Source organism: Oryzias latipes, chromosome 10, assembly GCF_053564925.1.
Source record: "Oryzias latipes strain Hd-rR chromosome 10, Olatipes_Hd-rR_3.1".
In the NCBI taxonomy this organism is placed as follows: Eukaryota; Metazoa; Chordata; class Actinopteri; order Beloniformes; family Adrianichthyidae; genus Oryzias; species Oryzias latipes.
The window spans coordinates 17913267-17939446 of record NC_136246.1 but is presented as its reverse complement, the minus strand read 5'-3'; the positions used below and the strand labels follow the sequence as shown (position 1 = coordinate 17939446).

At 38.0% G+C, this 26180-nt stretch overlaps 1 protein-coding gene across 2 annotated transcripts in view; it reads right to left on the bottom strand.

Annotated features, from left to right (window-relative positions):
• The window catches only part of trpc7b (transient receptor potential cation channel, subfamily C, member 7b), a 59777-nt gene that overhangs the window by 11270 nt on the left and 22327 nt on the right, over positions 1-26180 (bottom strand). For both annotated transcript variants that reach the window (XR_013658543.1, XM_020706558.3), the window contains exons 5-11: positions 24426-24642; positions 22882-23115; positions 21447-21711; positions 3675-3870; positions 3298-3519; positions 945-1019; positions 85-160 (exon numbers count right to left, since the gene is read on the bottom strand). Coding sequence is in view for 1 of the 2 variants with exons in the window: in XM_020706558.3 (XP_020562217.2) it covers positions 85-160; positions 945-1019; positions 3298-3519; positions 3675-3870; positions 21447-21711; positions 22882-23115; positions 24426-24642 (1285 nt within the window). In the remaining variant the exon portion in view is untranslated. The remainder of the gene's footprint in view (positions 1-84; positions 161-944; positions 1020-3297; positions 3520-3674; positions 3871-21446; positions 21712-22881; positions 23116-24425; positions 24643-26180) is intronic.

Here is a 26180-nt window from a genome sequence, read left to right as displayed (position 1 = left end):
ATGAGGTTTTTTGGTTTTCACATTTAAAAACAGAGATAGTGGAGTGTGTAAGGTTTATTGTGAACCTTATTAAAGAGTTCTCACCTTCATTGACTTCATCGCTCTCTTTGTCCACTTGAGCTTTCAGCACATAACGTTTAATGAGGCGTTTCATGATCTTCTGCGAGAAGAGGAAAGAGGAAGATTAAGCAGGAGGGACCTGGCAGAGTGATGCGACGCTGTATTGTTCACGAAGAAAACTCCGGTCTCATTATTTCGATAAACAGAAAATGAGGAATTCAGTAGCTGTGAATGGCAGAGAGATAATGTGTGTGTTATTGAGTTTCCCATTGATCTGTGGACAGTAATGCAGTAGATATCCACTAAGACTCAAGCCTGTAGTCCCTGCATGTAAGTGCTTTGGGCTGATACCTGCCAGTACAGCGACAGTACAGCATGTCTAATCATCTCATATTCTATGCCAGCTGTCAGATAAAAAACAAAAAAACGACAAAAATAAAAGGATTGGAGAAAAACTGCTGTCTGTCCATATGAAGAGTAGCTTTGCCTGTGGGAAAATATAAGGCAGGGACTTTTAGACAGGGGCATTTTCTCAGTGAAATACTGTGAAAGTACTGCCTACATTTTCAATAAATCCACCTTAAAGCAGCAAATTATGAAATTCAACTTAACCTTTTTCTCCCTTCTGGTCATTTCCCCGATTTAGACTTTTTAAATGTCTTTTTCTGTTGCATCTTTCTCACATTTTGCTGGCTTTGCCAGCAGTCTCCTTCCTGTCATCTTGTCAATATCTGCCAGATGTCAACTTCCTATACTTATCTACTTTACTTCTTCTCTTCTTTATATTCCTCCGCCTCTTGACTACAGCAAATTTCCCTTTTCTTTCTGTTTCATCAGCACCTTACCCCACTTTGGTCTCCGTGTTAGCTTCTGATCCATCTTACCTGATATCTGGTCGGGTGTTTTCTCGACTTTCTCTGGGTGAACTCCTCTCCCGGACGCGAACTAAAACGTTCATCCTACAGCAGAGAGAAACATACGGCTCACTCATGCAGAAATAGGTGAAAGGTAAATCACAATTTGTCTAAAAGCAAATCGACCCCATAGGCTTGGCTTTCTAAAACACATCCAACCTTCAGAAGATTAATTTCTGCTTGCTTTTCACTTTCACAACTTTACAGCATTTACAACATTTTTATGCTGTGGTGGAAAGAATTCTGAAGCATACGCAGATGTCACATTTTTTATTATTGAACATAACTAAGAAAGATGCTAAAATTAACTCAATTATTCTGATAAAGCAAAGCACAAACCCTTGATTAGAAGACAGTTTTTTTTTTGAGGAAGTTGAATTTTATTTCATAGTTTGGCAACAGGTGCGACTTAAACTCCAGAACAAGTTATATATGTTTTTTTCCTCTTTATTATGCATTTTTGGCTCCCGTGACATATACTCCAGTGCAACTTATACTACAGAAAATATAGAGTATAAATCTAAATGACTGAAACTTTCATGTCCATTTGGAATGAAAAATTGCAGTCATAATGTGGCAGCTATAAAATCAGGATTGTGAGCTTTACACATAGAATAACTATAATTTCAGTAAAATGAAAATGTCTTTACTGTTTAATAACTTTTAAAAAACAAAAAGTTTCAAAATGTTACTTCTGCCAATTTTTTTAAATGATAACTTTTGAATTTGTATACCATCAAAACCCATCCATCCTCAGAACCCACTGATTCCCTTACGGGGTCACGGGTTGCAGAAGCCAACCCGGTGAATGTTGGGTGAAGGCAGGGTACAAGTTGCTAGTCTTTTGTAGGGCCACACATTCACACTTGAGAAAGACACCAATTAACCTATGACGCATGTTTTTGGACCGTGGGAGGAAGTGTCTGGAGAAAACCCTCGTATGCACAGGGAAAACATGAAAATTCCCCACAGAGGGTTCCAGCTGGGATTTGAATCAGACTTTTTCGCTATGAGGCGAGAGCAGTAACCATTGTGCCACCGTGCAATAAAAGATTAAATGCCCCCACAAAACATGCCTATTAAAAAATAGGAAATATACTCTCAGAATTTTGTCCAAGGGAAAAATATTTAACCAACGGTAAATAAAAAATTTGGCGTATTCATTTCCTTTTGTAGTGATAATTCAGAGGAAATGTAGATTGCCTATACCTTTTTAATTAATCAATTATTTTGTAATTTAAAGACAAAACCCAGATTGAAGAAGAGGAAAAGTTTCATCATGTAAGTGTTTCAAGCAGAACATTATCAGAACCAACAGAGAAAAGTATTCATCTCTTTGCTGTGTTTGGGAAGAAATTGTGTAAATTCAATGTAAAAATCTAGTAGGAATTTAGGCCTCTTTGTTTTAACTTCATATACAAAATGCTTTATGAAAAAAAAAAATCCCTCACCAGTGCTTTGTTTATTGTTGTTGAGCTGTGCAGTGACTACAACAGACTTTCTTATCGTTATGAACATATGTTGCTTTGAAGGTAACACAATTAGCTTCAGTTGTTCCAAATGTGAGAAGCACATGCACTAAAAAACAAAAGCAAACCACGGCCTCTGAAAGACTACAGTCTCATCCCCTAAGCCTTACTGACATTCTCAAAGCTCCGCTGTAGCCTGGTGTGAGTTTATGCATCGATTGTCTGCTGCTCCTGTTTGCCTCTGGCTCAGTGAAACTGTCAGAGCTGCAGGAATTTTCACAAAGGCAGCAGAGTGTAACCCATCTTGTCCCTTTTCGAAGCCTGTCTGGGCATTTAAACAGAAGAACACAGAAGCAATGGTCTGGCTAATAGCACAACTGAGGTGAGACAATCCAGCTGAGGGATCTGTCAGGTGAAAGCCCTGCAGATGAGGAAGGTGCGAGGATTTTGTATTAAATGTTCAGTCCTCTTCGCTTCACAGAGGACCTTCTATTCATTGCTCCGATCTGATTCAGTAAGACAATCCAAAAATAGAGAAAACGTGTGAATCGGAGGAGAGCTCCAGCTGACTTCCTGTACACTCTGGGCTCAGTTTCTAAGGTTGTAAGAACAAAACCATCTGATGGCAACAGTCATGAAAAATCCCATTAGCACAGTGAAAGGGACAGTTACCTTAATTTCCTTAGTTAATCGGGTGCACAAAGAAACAAATTAAAAAAAATACATTGCCGAGAAATACTTCAGATTGAAATGTTTAAGCCTTTCTGGGGGAACGATAACACACTAAAGACACTGGGATGACCTGAACTCAGATAAGTTAAGGGAAATAGAAGGATAAGGGAGGATTTACTGACCTTGGCCTGAGAGTTGAGCTTGCCCATCTCCAGCTCATTGCTGTGGTGCCGACCATTGGCCTTGCAGAGGTGAATGAGGCAGCACTTGGTGCGAAGAACTAAGTAGTAGAAAGACTTGGGGCTGGGAACCAGGTTGAAAGGGGCAGGCAGGGTGCGGCCCTCATCAAAATAGGAAAGCCACAGCTTGGCACGGGCAAACTTCCACTCCACATCAGAGTCCTCCTGCACAGACGACACATTCTCTCAATCTCTCTCTGCTCGAGGCGTTTTGTTTCCAGGCCACACTTTATTTCTCTTGCCAGAGCAGAAATGATCTTGTCAATCTTTATTGACTTGTTGACAACATTACGACCTTTCATTATTGATTGGTCACGTACTTCTATCTCCTGGTATGAGCTGTTGATCATGGCGATGAGCATGTTGAGCAGGACGACCACCATGGTGACATTATAGACTCCGTACAGCACGTAGCCAATGTTTTCTATGAACTTATGGTCGTATTTTAGCACCACTGAGATCACTTCAGACAACCCAAATATCGACCAGAACAGAGTCTTGAAACTCTCTTCCACCCTGTAAGATAGAAGAGGAAGACAGTTAAGGTAATCTTCTTTGTATCTAGACAGTATATTACATATTTGTATGGCATTAACATCCAGACATACAGAAAACAAAATGTAAAAAGCTTTATGACAGAAATCACAGTTTGAGAGAAGATAGTAAGACAAATTAAACAAAGGTATGAGATACAGCTAAGTATCACATTTTTTTATTCCAAATAAGACAGAGTTATATGAGTTCACATGGAAATGGGTTCCTATGCGCGGCATAAAATCAACTTTCCCCTCTTCAGTTCTGACCTAATGTTCTACAAGCTTAACTACACCCAGCAGATCGATGAGCCCCTCTGGCTTTGTGTACCATAAGAACAACAGGAATGGATTCAAGCCACGTGCCAGTCCATGATTCAGATAAATCAGCAGTTCATCATTCTGTGAGTGATGTGGTCAGTTCTCCTGGTTCTGGTCCAAACTGAACTTTCCAACAGTCTCTCTCTTTTTTTTAAAGACTGGATGGAGCTTAAAAAATCTTTTGTTGACCTTCATGCAAATACTGCACTGCCATTCAAGGAACCCTATTAAAAGTTTGCCTGGCAAAAAAACGCATGCCTGTGGGATCTTTTGAGAATTGTGTCAAAAAAGTTTCATCCATTTTGACCCCAAGGTCTATTTTACCCATTTTCAAAAAATCCTGGTTACTAAATTACTTTTTTCATGAGATTGTCAATGTAAATAAAATTCCTAATCCCTGTGGTTGAATAGAGACCCCCTCTAAAGATCTATTTGACTTTTCTTTCATGAAGCTTAAATTAAACTGCAAATGTTTCAATTAATGAACAAGTCTTGCTTTTATTTATAGGGTCCATTTAAGTGAGCTGGCATGTTTGTGTAAGTCAGGTATAACCGCCAAAACCTGCATGACCTGTGAATGCTAACACTCAAACACGCTCACATATATCTGTTCCGAAATGTTCCACAAGTGGAGAACTCAGATTAAAGATGACAGTGTGGGGTCACAGTGAGAACAAGTTTTGCAGTTTCTGTCAAAGTTCATCTGAAGACATATTATTTAGCTGTTCTGCAAGATGGGCAATGAACCACAAGAAAACAAAACCAAAAGAAAATAACCCAGGTTGTAGTCTCTCCTCTTTTCCATATCTCACAGTAAAACCAGGACTCTTCTGGGTGCTTCAGCTCTTCAGTCTTGCAAGAACAAAGAAAAAAACAACAACACTTTGATCTTCAAGTCTGTGTGAGTTCCTTCTCAGCCTGGACACAGAAAATTTAAGATTGCACTGTGTTATTGTGCAGACAAAGACAAATATTTTTCTCGCAGTAACTTAAAACTATTGACAAGTTGGTAAAATTTCCTTTTATGGTTCAAGTCATATCTAAGTAAATGCATTTTTAGAAGGTGGCAGCAAAACTTGCTGATAATTTGATAAAATTTAAAACAGGGTTTCAATTTAGTTCATTATTTCTGCTGCTGTTAGACGTAGCCTGCAACTGGGATCATGGGGATTTCCATGAGATGACACATTTGTAATTGAGTCCATAACTGTGGCTGCATACAGAAATCCATCAACCTCTTGCTGCTTGCACCTGAAAGTCACATGGACGTCAGCATGATTGCTTTCCACCATCTTGGCGGAAGTTTCCTTGACCTTGAAACTTCGACACAGATGGTCCTGTGGACACTCCACATGCTGGGCTGCCAGCATGTCTCACCTGGGTATTAAGTGCTGTATTGTCTCAGGCATATGTGCAAACATGCATCGTGTTGTAGATTCAAGCCTTTTTTTTTATTTATTTGTGCTTACTCTGTGCTTATGTAGTATCTGCCTAAGACACATGCCATGTTTACTGTTTAAGTAAAAATAAAATAATTACTCAGATGTTTATAGCTTGTTCATTTTCTTTCCTGCTTCCGATGAGATGTAGACTGTAAAAATTGTTTCTCACGATATATTCAACAGTTTTGTGCATTTGAAGCTTTTCTTTTGAAAATAGCAGCTTGCTTTGAAATTACAAAGTGGATTAATGAACAGTAATCATACAGGGAGGAGCTTTTATACAATGATTGCTAGGAGGCCAACAATAACATCTGACATAGCTTTGAAGATGCTTTAGACATCGGACAGTGAGAATTATAAGGCCGGGGATCAAGACAAAACATTAGCCATGACCATTACGTATAGGATGATGTTATTTCATCATAATCAAAGACTGAGTCATTCTCAGAAAAAGAGAGAGGCGTTTCATTTCATCAGAGAATGTGTCAGATGTTTTATCCTTGTAGGAAAGCTCTGCTGCTCGTTCTCATGCTGCACTAAAAATAGCCAACAGGATATTTGTCAAAACGTCCTAATAGAGTAAAGATTTGGCGGGTTGTTTTTCTGAAGCATGTGAGTTGATCAATCAATCCAACCATTATTACAAAGTTCTTAATGAAAGATATCATAAATAAACAAGAATAATAATGTCAAAACATTTCATGTCTAACCCCCCCCCCCCCCCCACACACACACACACAGTGGGGACACACTGGAAAAGGAAAATGGGCAGAATATATAAAATAATAACATACTAGAAAAAAAAAACATTTAAATAAAATGGTAAGATACAGTATTAACAATACAACCTGAAATCAGATGTACAAATATATTATACAAACATACAAATTGTTATTTTTAAAATTCATGAAGGTAAAATAAGTTATATAAAGCTTAATATATGCTGGGGTTAAAACTTTTTATTTTTTAACTATTAAAGCCTTTGTTATATGCACCCTTATGCGTGTTGCAGGTTTTTGGGTTGTCTGGGCTTTTCTGGGATCATGGACAGGAATGGCGATTGCTGCACACACTTGTATTCATGTGATACAAGTAAAATCTATATGACACACCTGGTCTCGCCTACTTCACCATTACTTTACACTTGAGGGTTGTATTTTCTATGACCTGTCGCCCGCAGCACGCTCGTAGAAAAAATATTCCTAAACATTTTTGCTCTACGGGTTCCTCTTTTTCCTGTGGAACACTTGTGTGCCCTGCACAGGTTTACCTATTTTTTTTTTACCGTAGCCAGCCTGTATCCCCCAAAAGGCCAAGTTCAGTGACTTCTTTTACAAAGTCACTAATTCCTCTGCAGAATTTTAAAGTTAAGTGACTTGTTGAATCCCATGAATGTACTCTCCCTGAACTAACCTGCTGTGGACAGCTGTTATAGGTCTTGGTACTAAATCAAAATTAAGGAAAAAAAAGAATATTGAAATAATGACGTTTGAGAATGATAGCTTTATAAAGAAGATAATTGTCCATTCATTTTTAATACTAGCTTCATCCGGATTGTGGTCTTGGGAGCTGCAGCAAACTATCCCAGCTATCAAAGTCAGAGTACACTCAGGACAATTCAAGTAAAAGCCATTGAGGGAGGTTCTACAAGCTCTCACGTGGGCTGCACTTAGCCAAAGATATTTCTCACTTTTTTGCTTTTATTAAATATTCTTTATTAGTGTTAAAAAAAAGTGCTGTTCATAGCATTAGAAACATCTTCCACAAATTCAGGGTGCCCTATCTGACAAGCTAACTGGACCCCTTGCTCCTCCCTCTGTCCCTCATTAGTTGTTTCAGGGACATTAAATCCTGGCTTTCTACTAATTTCCTCCAACAGTGACATAACAGAATAACTTGTTGATACCAAGTCCACCCTCTTTAAAGTAAACATCTATTCTCTCTGTGTTGGAAGCTTCACTGTTACCCCCACACTACACATATAGAATCATGGAGTTTTTCTGGATGCTACAATGAGGTAATCATATCAACAAGTCATCTGCTTGTTTCCATCTGTGCAATATCAGTCATCTCTGCCCCTCTCTCCCTTCTCCCTCATCCCATCTCTCCATCCTGGTCCACAAACTTGTCACCAGCTGCATCAACTTTTGCAACTCTTGTCTTCAGCCACCCCTACCATCCCTCAACAATCTTCAACGGGTCCAGAACTCAGCTGCTCAGGTGGCTACAAACTTCACCCTCATTCAACCACATCACACCTGTTCTCCAGCAGGACCACTGGATCCAGGTCATAGACTGAATTGACTCCAAACTCCTGCTGATGACTTTCAAAGCCATCCACAACATCCCTCCCCCATACCATTCTCCTCAACATTGCCATCCCTCTACCCCCTGGTCACTCAGATCCTCACCATCTTACCCACCTCAGCACCGTAAGGAGTGCAGTGCTGCTCTGCCCCCAAAGTTTGGAAACTCACCTCTCTCCTTCAGTCTTTGAATCAAACTCCAAAACGTCTTGAAAATCTCTAAACTGTAACTGTTTTAAAAATGGACTTTTGTTGTTTGATTGTGATATTGAGGCATCAGACAATGGCTTTTATAGTTTGGTCTTTTCCATATCAACAGTATCATAGAATAACCCGTGAAGCTTATTAAATTTATTTTATTTAAAATCTTATTTACAAATTTACACTGCTTTTAGAACAAATAAATAAATAAATACAATTCTTTAGACAATATAACAGCTATCAGTCATGATTTATTTATGTTTAATTCCTAGTAAAAATCAAACTACATTAATAATTAAAGACCAAATTCAATTTTAAAGCAAGATTCTTCTTTTTTTCCACTTGATGGAAAAAAAGAAACACAATGCTTTTAAACTTTAATTGGTACACCTACAGAGTCTCTAGCAGTTTAATGCAGCAGTATTTCTGCAACATTTTTCCAGTTTCAGATTTTTGCGGTTTTTAGGTCTGAAATAATGCATTAAAATGTTATCGATCCTTATCAGACCCCTTCTGTTGTGATGCAGACATCACCAAATCATAGCCGAGTGAAGAGGATGCACTTCAAATAACCTTAAATGCTGCAGATAGAATACAAATAGGAGGATAATTTGAGGGTTCATGTTCTCCTTCGGCACAAGGAGAGAAGCAGGTTTAGCAGTGCATCATCCTTTGTTTTGCTCGCCTTGTTTTCCTGCTTATTTAATTTACTGAAATCTTTGTGAGACAGAGGAAGCACAATTATGGAAATTTTAAATATATCCCTGGAGATCAACAGCACTGATACGTTTAAATTTGTCTAATGCATGCTGAGGGACTGCTGGTGTGTGGATTATGCAATATCCCGTTACAGAGATGGAGGAGATACTTGATTCTCTGGATACTGGAGACTTTTTTCTTCTTCTGCATGATTAGTTTCCAAACTGTGAGCACACGCATGTCTTTCTACAGCGTTGTGCAACGGGAGATGTCTGTCTGGAGACAGTGATAGGCGGTCTGCTATTATTTCCTGCAGAGTGCCACCTCCCATAAGGCTTTATGAAGCATGACAACCTTACTCACACACTAAAGCTCCCAATCATGTTTCCATCACTTTAAAGGGCATTACTTGGCCTTCCATTATTTTCACAGGAACCTGCCCTAACCTTAAAACTAAACCTGGATCCTAGCATTACTTAGGGCAAAGATGAAGAATTTGAGCGTTTCTTTTCTTCCACAATAAAAGCACTCACTCTCGGTTCTGCAGGAAAACCGATGGTGAAGAAGCAATGCTGCTTCTCACTCTCCCTCTCTACCATAATCATGCTACATGCAGCAAGGTGCACGTCTGTGTGTGGGAGACCGGTGACTCACCTCGGCTCTGCAGGAGAAAACCAAACCTAATCAGCAGTAGGACCAAATCAACTTCTTCGCCCCAGAGACAAGCTTTTATCCTCAGTTGGTGCTTTGGGTTTTGAAGCTACACTACTAATGTTTTCAATTCTCTTACAACTTTCTCCACTCTTCAGGGCTACTGGTTTTTCTCTTCCAGGAGTTCCTGTCATTTTTATTTAAGTTATATCTTTCTCACAATCATTTTATCTTGAAATACTTTCCTCTTTTGCGAGAAATACTTCACCTGATCAAATCAGAAATGGGTATTAATGCAAATGTGGCCTCATACGTGTGGCTGCACCAGGTGCTCTGCCCTTTATCTGCCTGTGCTTATAGTTGCATATTAAATTCTTGCTGTCTGCTGTTTAGCTTGTTTGTAGAATGAAAAAAACAAAACAAAAAACGCACAAAACATCTTTAAATATTAAACTGAATGTTATCTTCCATCTGTTGCACAAAAGCTGCGGTCACCATGGGAACCAAAAGGGGTGGGGCTGTGTCTACTAATGAACGAACAAATTGGACTCACGAGGGATGTCTGAGTGTGTTTCTTTGTGCACGTCTACACACGTGTGTGTGGGACTTTCAGTGAGACACAAATTAGGCGGCAAGAAAGTGAAGCTGAGAAAGGATGTTGTGTGTTTGTCTGCAGTCAAGCTGCGAGAGGAATTAGGTAGGAGCCTCCACAAGATGTGCAATTAAGAATGTTTCGATAGAGAATTAAGCATAGCATCAAATCTGTTTCAAATTTGCCTGCTAACGCACAGTCTGCGTGTTTCTGTCTCCACGGTGGTCTGTGCTGTTAACTTATGAGTTAACAGCGTTGGGCCTATTCTGAACTTAGAATAATTCTCTAGAGACACATTAGCTAATGTCCCATACTTTAATTAAACAGGACTTGACTCATAACTTTCATCAATACTGAGCTTGAAAACAGAGAATATGAAAAATAAAATAGGTAGCACCTGTTTGATTTTAAATTCAATTTAAAGTGTGCACATTTGACTAATATAACTTCTTAAAGAGCAGCCAGGCCTAGAAGGGGGCAACAGAGTTCGCACAGGTTTGACAGACTGCACATCATCATTCGTGCACAAAAAAGTAAGATTTGAAAAATATAGTAACACATTCCCATTATTATTAGGCTAGAATAATAATAACTTATTACTTAAAGTTGTCAAACATAATTTCTTTTTTTCTAAATGTACCCTAATTTTACAAAGCAAAGGTTCACTCCTCCCATGGGTCCCAGTGTTAGATGCATTTGAGAAGCTACCACTATATTTTTTTGTGAGCTAGGCAACATATATTTGGGTAAAGTTGGACTGCTGAGAAAAAACACTAACTTTGGAGCAAACAAATAACCACTCAGTAATTTAAACTGTGACGCCCTGGTCCCAGGGAAACATAAAAAGCAAAATGATTGATTATGACTATGTTTCTGCTCCTGCAGCATTGGGTGAAAAAGCCATTAGCGTTTGCCAGACACTTTTACTTTTCTATATATCCTAGGCCATTAACCTTGCTGTTTTTTGAGTCAGTTGCTTCTGAAGGAGGAAGCAATAACACTCAAAAAGGCAGAAAGAGAAATGGCAAAATAAAAAAAATTACTAACCTTTTTGTATTTGGGTGATTTTTTAAAGAACTTTTTAAGCGTAAAGTAAAAAAAAAAAAAGAATTTCTCTCAGTGAAGTGATTTATTTCATGTTTTTAAAAGAACGTTCGAAACCCACCATTTTAATCAGGCTTTAGTTGAAATTTGGATTTATTTGTTTTTAATTAATTTATTTCTGTATGTTTTTTCACCTTTTATTCATGGTCAGTTTATTTTTTATTTTTTAGTGACTGCATTTACCATTAAGGTCTGTCTGTCTGTCCATCCATTTAATAAATAAGAGTAAAATGTATTTAACTCTAAAGTTGGTTTTAGCTCCAGTGCCTTCCTCAGGGGGATCCTCCACACGGTGACCAACCGTTCTTGTGAGACCTCCTGGGTCTGGCTTCTTACTGTGATCAGAGGGTATCCTGTGGTGATGTCCTCTGTGATTATGACTGTCAGTCACTGGTGTGGACAGTTCGCCAAGATATAATTTCCACATATCAGCATCAAGTTAGGTTTTCACTTCTGTTTCTAATTATACTTTTATGTCCTTTGATTGGTTCAATCTGTTGGGTGCTGGAGATGAGGAGGGTTCAGGGCATTCTGTGGGTTTTATAATTTCATTTTTTGAAATGTTTTTGCCCACAAAGCACTTTTTGTTACTGTTGTATGAAAAGTGCTTTTTAAATAAGTTTTGTTTGCTTGTTTGTTTATTTTGATTTGCTAAAATATGTTCTTTTTAATTTTCAATGTGTAACTTTTGCAGTGTACACACTTTGTGGATAACTATATTTTGGCTGGTGAACATATTATTTTCCACACTTTTCCAAAAAGTTCAAACATAAAGCACAACAAGTTCTTGACTCATAAAGCATCAGGTGACAGATTCTCCACTAAAAGGGCTGAGCAGCTGCTGGGGCAGTCTGTTTAGCTCCGCCTGCAGAAGTCACAGAGACAATGACATGCCATTCATCAAGACATCCCATCACAAAGTGAAGCAAGGATCTGTCATTTTGCTGCATCATGGGTCACCTTAGGCCCATACCTTTACTTTTGGTTTTCCCTGTGTGGGAACTGTGCTACAAGCATTTTAGGTCTGGCTTCATTTAAGAACCCACTTTTAAGCTTTATAAAACATCAAACTGGACTTGTTACTAAGTTATATTACTGAATAACGAATTAAAGTTCCCCCCCGATTATTTTAATAGTGTTTGGTACTCTCCATACTTTGGCTGTACTAAATATCTAAGTAATTGTGATTTAAAAACCTGTCTTCAAGCTATATAATGTGAAATTTCATAGAAATGTGTTTCCTCGCAACAGGCTTTTCTTATTTAGTCATTCTTCCTGCCTGAGAAAACAATTTACATGTATAAAATACTTTCAGCAAAAAGGCATACTGTTTTAATTGCAGCTTCAAATAATTGTTTTTGCTGCAATTTAGCTCCAAATTGCAAGCATTACAAGACCGGCCAAATGAGGATGCTAATTTATTTTGGTGCTTAAACATAACATTAGTCAGGGATTGCATGTCTGTTTATAACAATTAAAAGAAAAGTATTCAATCCACAAATTAGATACTTGTTTTTGTATTTGACAACTTATTTTATAGAGTTACTTTGTGCAAATTGATATAAATAACTGTTAATTTAACAAAAACTGTAAAAAAAAGATTACAAGATTTCAAGCATTTTTTCATACTCACAAAATTGTAGCGTCATAAAGTCACCGATGTATGTTTTTTCTGCAAATTTGTATTTTAAATGAAACTTAGCAATATGCTGCCTTTGTTTCTCATTACCTAATTAAATTGTCCTAGCAAAAAACAAAGGAAAACAAACATTTTTTTTAATTGCCAGCATTAATGTTTGGAATTCCAGAAGCTCATTAAAGAGGAGAGAAAGAAAAACAAAATCAAAACATTGCAGCTGTGTGCAATTCCTTTACCATAGTTTAACATAAGCACTGCAGAAAAATTAAAACAATCAAAGAAACAAAATGAGGCAAAAAAAGCAGTAAAAATTAAAAGATAAAAACTAGAAGAAAATAAAACAACAAAAAGACATCTGGTGCTTTTCTTTGGTTTAAATTCTGGCCTTGGAAGCATTTCTTCTGCTGCCTAAAGTCAGCCACATCCACCAAAAATGAAAATAAACTTTGGCCTTTACACCTTACAGTACTTTCAGTTATCCACATTAAAGCTTGTTTCTAACATTTCACCTAACTGTGGCCAAATACAACACATGCCGTTACCCAGTCTGGGAGCAGAACATGCTTTTAGAGCCATGTCTGGCCTAATAGCTCTTCTCAGTGTTGGAACTGAGGCACACATACAAGAAGCAGCCAGAATTAGGCCCCAAAAAAGTCCTGCTAACTGCGTTACTGTCAGACATTTCTGAAGGGGAGATTCTCCCGTTATTCTTCTTAACCAGACTGACATTCAGCTTGGTGCTACTTAAGTTGAGCTTCCTCGTCACAATATGAGTATGTCTCATTTTACTGTCTACTCAAGTCTAAAAAATGAAGTATTCCAATTGAAAGCCAGGAAAATGGGGGCACGTCTACCCGTACAGTTTTTCTGAGTTGCTTGTGTGTATTTCTCACAACAGTATTACAGTTTGCACTGCTGGTAAGGTGTTTCTCGGTTAGCGCAAACTGCAAAATATGGCAGATGCAAAAGTAAGTGACTTTCTCAAAATGGAAAGTAATTTGCACAAAAGTAAATCAGTAGCCCGAAATGGGCAGGTGATGCTTCAAAAGCAAGTCCTTTAATCAAAATGGATAATTTGATCTTTTAAAACAAATATTTATGTCAGTGAAAGTGTCATCAAAGCGACAAGTTCAGATTCCAGCATCTTTGAACAAACAAGTCAAAAGGTTTGAACATGTTTTCATTGAGACAGATTTCTCTGAAACTGATTCCCAGTGATTTCTAAAGTGAAGACAGCCATATATATACAATGCATGGGATTTTGAAAACTGAAATTCATTAAAAATCATCATCATCATCACCTCTGACGGAACATGTCCATCGAAACATATCAGGTATGTGTAACCCTTGTGCTATCCTAGGCACTTTAACATTGGGAGTTGGGTCATCTGGACCCACTAGACAGTGCGCTAAACCTTTTTTCTTCAATGATTTATGATTTTCACATGAAATCCTCTTCACCTTTATCCACCTTTTTCATGGTAGGGAGAACACGTCAATGTCAGGGTGAGGTCATAGGATATCACAAGGGTTAAACATACTTTAAATCTTTTAGGTTTTTTTTCATATTTTTTATATATTTTTTATATTATAAATATATTTTATACTTAAGGGGCTTCAAAAATACCTTTTCACCCCTGTTCTGATTGAGATAAAGAAATTGTTTTAATTGAAAACCTTTTTCCACTTTACGGTGACTTTAAAAAAAAAAAAAAGAAAAGAAAAAGGATTCCAAAAAGCTAAATAAATGCAGTGTAGTTTTTATAGCTACAGTAAGTTACTAAAAGATGTCATAAATTGGCACAAGCTATAAAGCTACTGACGTAGGCTTTGACATTTACAATCTTACACTGGCCATGCCTTACAAATAAGTCTTTTTCTGTTGCTGTGATGAGCCACATCTCTGTCTGTCACCCTAAAATAGTAAGTGTATCGCAACACCTGATTTTGATGCCCAAATGAGCTCAGATGAACACTGAGCTGCTGTCTTCCCATTTGGAACTAAAAAAATCTTCTCTTTTGTTCAACATTCATTCCTTCACTGGTTAGAGTTAGATTTTTCTTCTCTCTAAATTACATTTCTACCCAGAACTCTTTTACCTTTTCCATGTTTTTTTTTCTACCTTTTTTTTTGCTCTCACTGTTTATTTTAGGTGTATATACCTGATGCCCGCACCCTAGTCTCTAAAAATCCATCTATCCATCCATTTTCTTAACTCGTTTGATCCCTTTCAGAGTCATATGACAGGTCGCCACTCTGAAGCAGGGTCTCTAAATATCTTTGTCCCATATTTTAATTTTCGCTTTGATTCTCTCTTGGCTTGATTTTTCATCCTCACCTCTCTCTAGCCTGAATTATTTGCAATAAAAACACGGAGCATTACTCCTTTTTTATATATATGTATTTTTAGCATTTATCATATCCATTTAGGCATTTGCAGAATGAGCATGTTTTTCCAGCATGAACGCTGAGATGCATAAAAAAGGCAGCTTATTAAAATAAATGAAAGGTTAAGGACAAATATGCCCAAAAAAAGAAAAGGCGTATCTGCAGAGTGTATATGTGTGGATTTTTACACCTTTTCAGGTGGTTATGTTTAAAGCAGCGCCAATCCTGTGAAGATGAGCGTCTGTCTGTTGCTCAGTCTGCATGACCTTCTCTCATCCTCCTTCATCTTCTATCCCTTCTTCTTCCTTTGTCTTTGTACCTTGGCAAGTCTCCCATATTTTGCCTGAGCACAGAGCAAAAAGACTCCTCTGCATTGCTCCCTGTGGATGTCTTCTCATCTGTCATCTCTTCAGTCTCCATCTGGCTTCTTGACTTTATCCCATGACTTTGTTTCAGCCACATTCATTCTATTTTATTACCTCTTTAGCATCACCAAAACCGGAAAAAATATTTTTTCAGGATCTTCAAAAGTCTTCTCTATCCCTTTTGTTTTACTCTGGCATGAAACCCCGACCTGAACAAATTTCCCTTCTTGTGCATTCTTTCTTTTCTGTCTCCTCACTCTTTTCGTCTCCGTCTGCCTCTGTGCAGTTTTGCCACTATTGGGGCATAAAGAAATGTCTGTTGCTTCACCCAGACGGTTTATGAAAATATCAGAAAATAAATAAATATATTTTGAATCCATGTCAGCAGCAAACGAACACAGAAGCCGTGGGGATTTCTGCATGTGAGTGGTTGAGTGAATTTGCACGTTAGAGGAAAACTGCGTGGGCACTCGACAAAGAGCATCTGGGGTGTGCGTATTTTAAAATTTGAGAGCCAGAATTGTCTCTAACCCAGCAGGCTTTAGTGACATGTGTGTCTCTGTCTTCATTAAGACCTGTCAAGCTGGGAGTTTGTGTGTGTGTTTGCATGTGATACAGGGCTGTCCCAAACTTTCCTCCTCTCCAACACTTCCCTCTGTCCATCACCCAGCCTGATTGGTTCCCCCCAGGGGTATCATTACCACCTCCACCTGCTGCCCTCCTCAATGAGTCAGAGCGATCAGACAAGCCTTTTCTTCATCTCTTCATCAGTCGGGCCATGTAAGACATCTAATGTCACACAGCCCATAGGAACACTCAACCACGTCCCGTTCAACACACACACAATGCTGTGTGTTTAGGGGAATCTTCTCTGCAGGATGACGGGGACAATGGGAGTGGACAGACCGTTATTGAGCAGCATTGACACAGCCATCATTAAAATCCACAGCAAACAAATGGTGATCATTTCCACTAGCAAATTGAATATGAAAAGACCAAAGAGAAAAATTCAACACAGTGCAAAAACCTCAACCCCTGGGAAGGGACAAAAGCTTGAATAATTGTGCTCACAGACACCAACATCCACACATTTAAACAGTTATTTAGTAGGGTTTTTTAATTGATATCCATTGATTTTTCTTTTTTTACAGCCAATGCTGAATCATATTCCTAACTTTACACATGTCAAAACAAAATCTTGGTATAAATTTAGTCACATTTCATGTCTAAACACAGCCAGGTAATTCATAAATACATCCCTCCCCACTGGAACAGGTCAAATGAAGTCACACGGTCTCCAAAATTTCAGGTGAATACTCCTCTTGGAACAATCCTGATTGTGAAATTTGCTTTGACATGTTTAACCCAGACTGTGAGTTAATGTCAGAGTGACCCCTGGTGGTGAAACTCAAAGAAGCAGACCTCAGGGTTGATGTCAAATCACTAGCAGACACCTTCCCTTCAGACTCCTTAAATTTAATAAGAAACACTGAGGATTGCTGGTTTTAAAGGTGCTGGTTTGAAATAAGCATAGATGCATGATGCATGTTAAAAAAAAAGAGAGGCTGCTAAAACATGCTCTGACGATGGAAATGTGCTGCCTGATGATTAAAAAAAGGTTCCTCGAGAACCAGGATCTTCTCTGAGCTTGCTGTTTGACATGTAGTAGGTCTTTATTATGAGAAGACTGTCAGGCTGGGACCACGATCTCTTTGACAGGCCACTTCAGCTCCATTCAACTCTGTTTTATACCTGTCTCTGCGCTCGCCAGTAAGCTCTCCGCTCTGCCTGTCTGTTCATCAGGTTGGCTGGATATTTGGCTCGATGTGGGCAGCCAAGCGGAAATAACAGCCACCCTTCGCTGAGGATAAGCAGCTTCTTTATATGCATCTTACCATGTTGGAAAATCAAAATGAGAAACTGCTACTCTGATCACATACTATTAATCATAGGTAATTTTATAGGATACCTATTTAAAAACCTAGTAATATAATGTTATCATTATGATATTTAAAATAGACCTGAAAATGTCATGTTTTTGGGCATTTTTGCAGAACAATGAGAATTTAAGATACACAATTAGAGAAACAACTAACTGTCAATATGGAGAAAAGAAACCACAAAAAGCTTCACAAAAACACATAGCTTTATAGATTCACCAAAAATGTGCAAGAGGTTGAGAGCTAAAGTCCCATTCATTGTTATACACCAGAGTGAAATCTGCTTTCTGTGTGTTTTATTTTATCCCCTTAAGGAAGTGTTGAGCTACAGTCATAGTCTTATTTGGGGCTTGAATCGGATGCTTTATGCTGTCAGTGTCAATTTAAGAGGAAAAAAAAGTTACCGGTAATTTAAACTTCACATGACACTTGTCTGGATGCAGAGCAACAAGTACTCTCAACTTGTGTGCATCCTACCAACTCATTTTCCCCCTTTTTTTTACTGGGAAGAAATACCGGTAAATAAACAAGATGCCAGAAAATAGGAAGAATAAAGAACCACAACACAACAGCAATTCCATCACCTCTTGTTTGAAAGGTGCTAAATGGGAAGACATGTAACAGTTCAATTATGAACAGAACAAAGATATATTAACCCCATATGTCCAAATCTTTGTACAGCTTTTGCTGAGAAAGTAAATACTGACATGTGACAGTCGGAGATAGACGACGAGGAAATGCAATTTTGAAGATCAGTAATAAAAAGGATAAAGATCCGTTAAGCAGTCCAAGACTGACATCTTTTCAGCTAACATTGGACAGCGACAGAATGAATCTGATAACATCTTATGTGAAAAACAGGAACCCAGGACAGAGATAAGCTCCAATTATAGAAGGAGACCAAAGTCAATTCTGTTAAAAACTCATATGTTATATTGGCAGATTGTTCTGAAGACTGATGACATCAAATTCATAAAAATGTGAGTTATGTGTGTTTGTTGTGTAAACAGTTATGAGCAGACATTTTGTAAAACATTCAATTGTCGTAGGTTTATTATCTTTTTTTGCATGTTTTTTTGTCTGTTTTATAATAAAAATAAAGCTGCCATACTTAGTCAGTGATTTTGCAGTGAGTAAACAAACTGAAGCAAATGTGTGACAGTAGACTTTCTATAAAGGGGTAAAATTCTGGGACTCATGATCCAGACATTGCTTGAGCGTTTTGAAACACGCCTGGTAAAGACATTTTATAGAGCCACAGACTTACTCCATAATCACATGAATATTACATTAAGTATTAACCTTTTATTTTACAATGCTTATTTTTTTTTTTCTTCTTCTGCTTTTCAGCATTTGCCTTTTCATTTTTAGTGCCATTGACCGTTATTGTTAAAGAATGTTAACACTGGGCATAGACTGTGTCAAAAGTGGAAGAAATCCTATTAATTATAATCCATGTTTGGTGACTGAAATCTATTTCGTGCTCTGGCAAATAAAAAAAACACAATTATTGATGCTTTAAGTACAACAATTCAGGAGTGATAAAATTATCATTGGAAACAGTTGTATGAGACTACTTTTCAGTTTTTATTTATTACAAAAAAAGTTTCAAAGGCTCCAAAATGTGGCAACAATTAGCATCTCATGTATGTTGCAATTTACAGAAAAAAGCAGGTCTGGTATATATTCTAAAGGCTTCTGATTACCTTAAGAAGAAACTAGGTGCATGAAATCAACTTAACCATCCAGAATATTTCAGTTTTTACTTCTATAACGATTTTGTTACCAAATTATAAATATACCAGGGGTTCCATGTATACAAGGACCTAAATGACAAAACTTTGTGTGGCTTTCTAGGATCTTTATTTGTCTTTAAGTCATTAATCTTCATTCAGAGAATTATGCTACAGCAGTTTTTGAGGGTGCAGGTCGTGCTACCAAGTCATTAGGAGACTAACAGCCACTTTAAATGACCCATCGGTGGATCTCAAGGAAAGACATTAACAATGAGCCTCATAATCCTAACATTTATTCTCCAAACACTAAAATAAGGCACAACCGTTATGAGGATACAATCAGGTTCTCTCTGTCTGCCCCCTTATCCACAGCTCTACAAACACAAGTTTCAACAAGCAATCACAATACTAACAATTAGTGAGCCCTGACCATTACTGTGATAAATGCCAGTCTCAGAGATGACAAATAGAAAAACTAAAGAAATCAACAGATACAAATAGGGATACAAAAATAAAAAATAAAATAGAAAACGAAGAAGTCAGGATTGACTAAACTCTCCCCCTTTTGGCAATGCCTGTCTGCACTAGATGAGGAAACACAGCAGAAAATACTTATTACACCAGTTAAGACACTAATTAGCTAAAATCAAACATTTCCTTAGAATACATCAAACCAATCAGACATCCCTCCTTTCCCCAACATCCAGTTAAATCTCCAAACCCAGTAAAGCCTCTAAAACCCAAAAGTTACAGATTTACAAACAAACAAAGTTACTCAGCTTGCAAGCCGAAAATCCCATCTGTCAAAAAGAAGCCACCAAGATTAACATACATTTCAATAAAACATAACCAACAGCCTGACATCCTTTTTCCTCAACAACTCATCAAATCCAAACTTGGTAAATGCACCAACTTAGGTCATTACCTGGCACTGCCCGACGGAGCACTATTTCCCATTTTCCACAGCCAGCAAGCTGCAGTGTCAGACACACAAAACACTTACAGTGAAAGCAATTTTCCTCCAATTGCACTGTCACGAAGATCAAGATTAAAGATGATGTATTTCTATGACCGCTTGTTGAATCACTTGACCGTGAGAGAAAGTTTGCCATGATAGCCGTTTGTTGGTAGATTCAGAATCGTTTTTAAAGCCTTTTAAATTACCTTTTTGAATGTCTTTTTTTTCCCTTTGCATTTTGTCTATACACTCCTGAATGCTTAATTGCAGCAAAAATACAAAACCTCTGATCTGCACTCTTTATGACTATCAGTTAATGAAGAGTGGATGGTAATGCATTTGCCTACAGCTCAAGTCACAGCAGCAACACATAATTTGTTGTTGGAGGGAGTTTTTTAAGCAAAAAATGCTTTACAAATAAAAATGATTTCTTGATCCTCTGAAAAACATGACATGTGTCTAAAGAAGCAATAAAGGCACTTTTATAGCTCTGATGTCCTTGACTACTTTTTTCTTAAATCCAATATTTCTGAACACAAAATCAACCAAAAGATGTTGCTAATTCTGAAACTTCAACAAATGAATGAAATGTAAATGAAACACATTTACATAAAAAATCCTTTTGCCAAGAATCTAAAGCAGCATTAAACATTTTTTTCCAAAGCAATGTCAAATTCTTCTAAAAGTCATCCTGATTTAAAAGTGAATGGATTGGATTTATTTCTTTAACAGTAATGCTTATTTTAGGTCTTGTTCCATTTCACCAGAATGTCAGTAACTGTGAGACAGAGGGTCAGTGGCATGTTGCAGGGTTCAATATGCAGCACAGAAGACAGAAGGTTAATGACTCGTTTCTTTCTGAACAGCAAAACAAAATTCAAAATCCCAATGTTTATAGATCTTGGTGTGCAAGCAAACATTATTCTGTATTAAATTGAACCAAATAGCCTGATTACCAGCATTAGACCAACCAACATTAGACTTTAGATTAAAGTTTGATCTTTTCCGTTGATCCAGCACTGTGAATGTAATGAACCTGGAAAACAGTCTCATTCCGGCCATGTGGCCACATCTATTGCCCTGGGGATTGTGACTCGCCTTGCCTTGTCTGGCAGTTGTGTACACAACATTTTTTTTTTAATAACAGACAGTTAGACATGTCACACAGATCCTCTCAGTGCACGTTGAACCACTCACACAGCTGGGTTTTACTCACGTGGTGAAGGCAGGATTGTACTTGGCTCCCAGGTAGTAGGAGTACAGGTTGAACATGCCAATCATGAAGGCCACAAACACCATGATGAAGATGACCATAAACTTGAAGATGTCTTTGACGGTGCGCCCCAGCGAGATCTGAAGTGGGCCAAAGCTTTCGTTGGCTGGCAGGATGTAAGCGATGCGTGAGAAACTCAGCACCACAGCGATGGCATACAGGCCCTCAGAGATGATTTGGGGATCAGAGGGTCGCCACTTGTTCCTGGCTGATGGAGGAGAATATTTGTTTTGTTATTCCAAGCCTGGTCTGACTGTAATTTCTACAACTTCTACAACAATTTCTTGTTTTAAAAAACCCAGACACATAGTTGTACATATTTTTCCTGCATACTTATGCTTGTGAATGCATGACAGAGAAAGTTAAGCCTAGATTTAATGCATTTACTTTGAAGAGAACACAATCAGGTGCTTTCTTCTATGAAATGTCTGCTTTTGTTTATTGTGGCTCCTAAATGAAAGATACAGACCTGAAGATACATAAAAAAGGAGAAGCAGCAGGAATGAAGGTAATAAGGATGAGCTGAAAATAAACCAGATGAAGATATAACAGGACAAAGAAATGGAAGAAACGATATGCAGTAAACTGGCAGCTGAAGCAGAGATTGCAGGCTAGGCTGAAACTCAAACTGATTGAATATCTATTAGGCAACAGCAAAAAACAAAAAACAAAAAACAAAAAAAAAACAGGTGCCAGATGTTATAAAGCTCCAAAAATGAGGGGAAAAGAAAATGTCTAATTTCATTTACTGTCATGACAGCATGACACCACAAGGTGACAGCATCGATGAGGGTTTTAATAAAGGGTCACTAAGATTTAAATTTGTTTAACAGGAAGTTGCTTTGTTTCTGATAGCTAAATACATGTCCACCGTTCAAACACGTATAAAATGTATTCCTTTTTTTTATCTTTATTTAACCCAAAAACAGTAATAATTTTGCAAGCTATGCCATTGTGGCAGGAAAACAGCGGATCAAAAGACTCTGAACTACATCTGCACTACAGATAATATGCGGTGGTATTCCAAACAAGTCATAAGGAAGACAAAACGTGCAAGTTTGTACCTAAACCTGATAGGAAAGCACATCTTATGAGTCATAAATATAGATTTATGGAAACAAAAAAAAAATTACAATGTTTGTCCTTTGAAAAAAATCCATTTGGAACTGATTTCTGCCTGCATGTATTCAGTGTAAGACATTTATGGACTCAGGTCTTGCAATAGAACCAGCCATAGCTCAAATAAACCAATGCAAATGTGGATAGGTGTTATAAAAAGTCACATCCACAAAAGCAGAAAATGTATTTTATACCAATGCAGAAAGAAAAAGAAAGCGTGCAGCTAAACTTATTGTGTTTTTTTGGGCAAACTGCTTACCGTAGGTGAAGTAGGCAACTTCTTCAGGCAGTGAGGCATTGCTGAGGTCTTCATCTCTGACATGCATGTCCACATACTGTTGGGCTTTAGAAGCTTTCAGGAAAGCCATGAGGCGAGCCGTAAAGGAAGCCACAAATATGGACAACATGCCAAAATCCAGAACATTCCAAAGATGCATGATGTACTCTCTGGGTCCGTCACTCCAGATTTCTTTGCACTCTGACCAGATCATCCCTGCAATGAACAGATGTGTGTATAATAATAAATATAATGTTAGAAAAACTTAAAGATGCAGAAAAATTAGAGGAAAAACATTTGATACAATTAAACTTACAGGCAGTTTGTAACATGAAGAAAAAACTTTGAGAGAGGTACTGAACTGATCTTTAAGCAACCTCAGCACATTACCAGTAAATCATGCAGGTCACCTTGACCACCAGTCACTCCAGGCGCATGAAGTGTGCCTGTTGCCCCAAAACTCGCCTTCAAAATTTAACATGTGGGGGGAAAAATGAACTAACAGAAGCACAACATATGTGCAACAATGTACACAAAATGTTCATGTAATGTTGGTACTTGAGTGTGAATGGAAGGCAGAACTTAAGCAGATGGGAAGCAGCTGAGTTCTGACAGATATTGCTGTGCGGCTGTTCGTTTTTGGAGCTTGTTTTGGATTGTCAGCCCCTTTCTATCTCCTTGCTTCTTCAAGCTGGCCTCTTTGAACGCCACATGTTCCGCACTCATGTACTTTTATCTGTCCCTCTCCACCACTTCCTGCCTTCCTTCAGTTTTCCTTGCCTCACACATGCCTCAGCATTACAATGGCTTCGAAAAGGCTTTTGCTTCAAGAACGTTGGACATGGGTGAATCCATGCTGGAGGTAACCTCCTTTGATCTTTGGACGATGAAAGAGATTTGTTGTATTCCTAGAGCCTCGACTTTCATCATCTTGGTTGGTAATATGGTGCTGTGTAAAACTTGTATTATGTTTTACATCAAAGGCATGAAGTTTTCTGAGCCTTTGCAGAACCCTCACTTACTGCCAATGTATTTTTTTGAAACCTTTTTTTCCTGAGACACCAGAAGTACTTGCACACATTCTGAAAGTGGGGAATAGAAAATGTAAATGGAACACATTAGATCCATTACTGAACTTGAACCCGACTTCATCTCTGCTATTGATAAAGTTCCATCAATGTATTGATTTACTTATTCAGTTTTTTAAAGCAGTTTAGGATCTTTTTTGAAAGCTATTTTTTTGTATTATAAGCCAAAAAGTGTTTTTTTTCCATACACAGTTTTTTTCTAATTTATCAAATATATAACAATTTATGAACTAGAAAAGAATATTATAACTATTTAAGTGATTAGGATTTTTTTGGTTCAGGTAATTTGGAAAATGGAATAGAAATTTAGGATTTGATTTACCTTCTCACAAGAGATATCAGGTTCTGACCTCTAATCACTATAAATCAGTCATCCTGCTCAACAGCGGCCGAATTGAAATACTTTACTATGATGTGTGTGATACATAATAGACTTACCCAGCACCCATTTCATGATCAACATCTCTGTCCAGGAGAACTGAGTGGTTTTTACCCTGAACACCTGTCGTGGGTGGTCTGTGATGGTCTCATTTGGCAGATTCTTAACCCCCTCAAAGCGGTCGGATGCATTGATGACCAGCAGGCCGAGGAAGATGGTGAAGGAAACAGCGTGAGCCACGAATTTCATGAAGGGGCTTCGCAGGATCTGGCCGAGCTGTGGGTAAAAACACAACTGAAAACAAGAAATACTGTATTTTTCTCCATTGTAATGTTTAAATTGATGTAAGGATCTTTTAACATTCATCAGTTTTTCAATTCGGCTCTGGCAAAGCATGTATGAGTTCTGAACAAAGGATGTTTTTGCAAGGTTTCCAAGATTTTGTTCCTCTGAGATAAAAAGCCGAGCAGAAACACTAAGCGTCTTAGCAGGCAGACGACAGCTGTTATCCATTCATGTGTTCAACTAATTTCACAGCAACGCAATAAAAGAGGAAGTTGATGTCAAACTATCAACGGTTTGCAGAAACATCACACGGGAAGGTGCAACACAAAAAGGAACAAGTACGGCCACAGAAGTATGGTAGATAAGCACACACGTACCAACACCCAGAAACACAAAAGCTCACATGATGCAACCTGGTACAGACATCTGAGATCCCAGCAATTGCCAGTTTCTGAACCTGCTGAGTTCAATATTAGCTGTCCACAGGACACTTCTCTCTCTGCGTGCACTGTGACACGTCAGATCCCAAGCCTTCTCACACCACACGCATCAGTAAACCATGAAGAGAAAGGTGGTTTGGTAACTCTTAACCCCTCATAGTCTACTGGAACTCCATCCATCTTTCATTTCCCCCAGCTACTCCCCTGTGCTGATAAGGCCGATCCATTACACCCCCCGAGCTTAGCTGATAAGATCAGCCCTGATCAGAGTCTATGGTGACAGCAAACTGTACGGGTTTCTCTTTTTTTTTTATCAGTTTAACGCAGACAACGCTGATCTTCACTCCTCTGACAAGATGGTGGCTGCTTGCAACGGACACATGCAGGCTGATTAAAAGAAGCCTGGTGTGAAATGGGATTCTCATATGTGCAGAACACAGCTGCTGTGTCCTCAATTCTGATTGAGCTTAACTGCTAACAGACTGATATCCACCCCAGGTAGGGAGAATCTATCTTCACTTATTTTGTTTTACATGAGAGGCACGCTGATAGAAGACTTTTTTTTTTAACCATAGGACATAAATGTTTCTTAACTTCGTCACAGTATACAACGAGTCCTGCTTAAAAAGAGGATATCAGTCAGACTTTGTGAGAAAACAGTCTTGTATAAGTTTCACAGTTTCTTTTCTAATCCACTCTGCCTCTATATTTTTTATATATGCTAAACAGTCATGTTGCAAAACACATAATCCTGAAGTGTAGACTCTAATGCAGCCCTTACTTCTAACCTTTTACATAAAAATAACAAGCATTCTGTTACTTTTTAACCTCTCAATGCCTATTGATGCAAATGTGCTCCAAAAAGGACTTTATTTTAGCTTCTACTTACAAGCAAAAGCATCTTTTTTTTCTTCACAGATGGAAAAAAATTCTGTCGTCAAGAGGTTAAAGAGGTCTTTGTAAATATTTGTTACATTTCTTTATTTGTATGTTTTATTTCTTTCAATTATTTTCAGTCCAGTTCTTCTATTTGAACATCAACAGAGTTCTGTGTTGTGTGAACAGTTTCCCTTCTTCAGTGACCTGCTC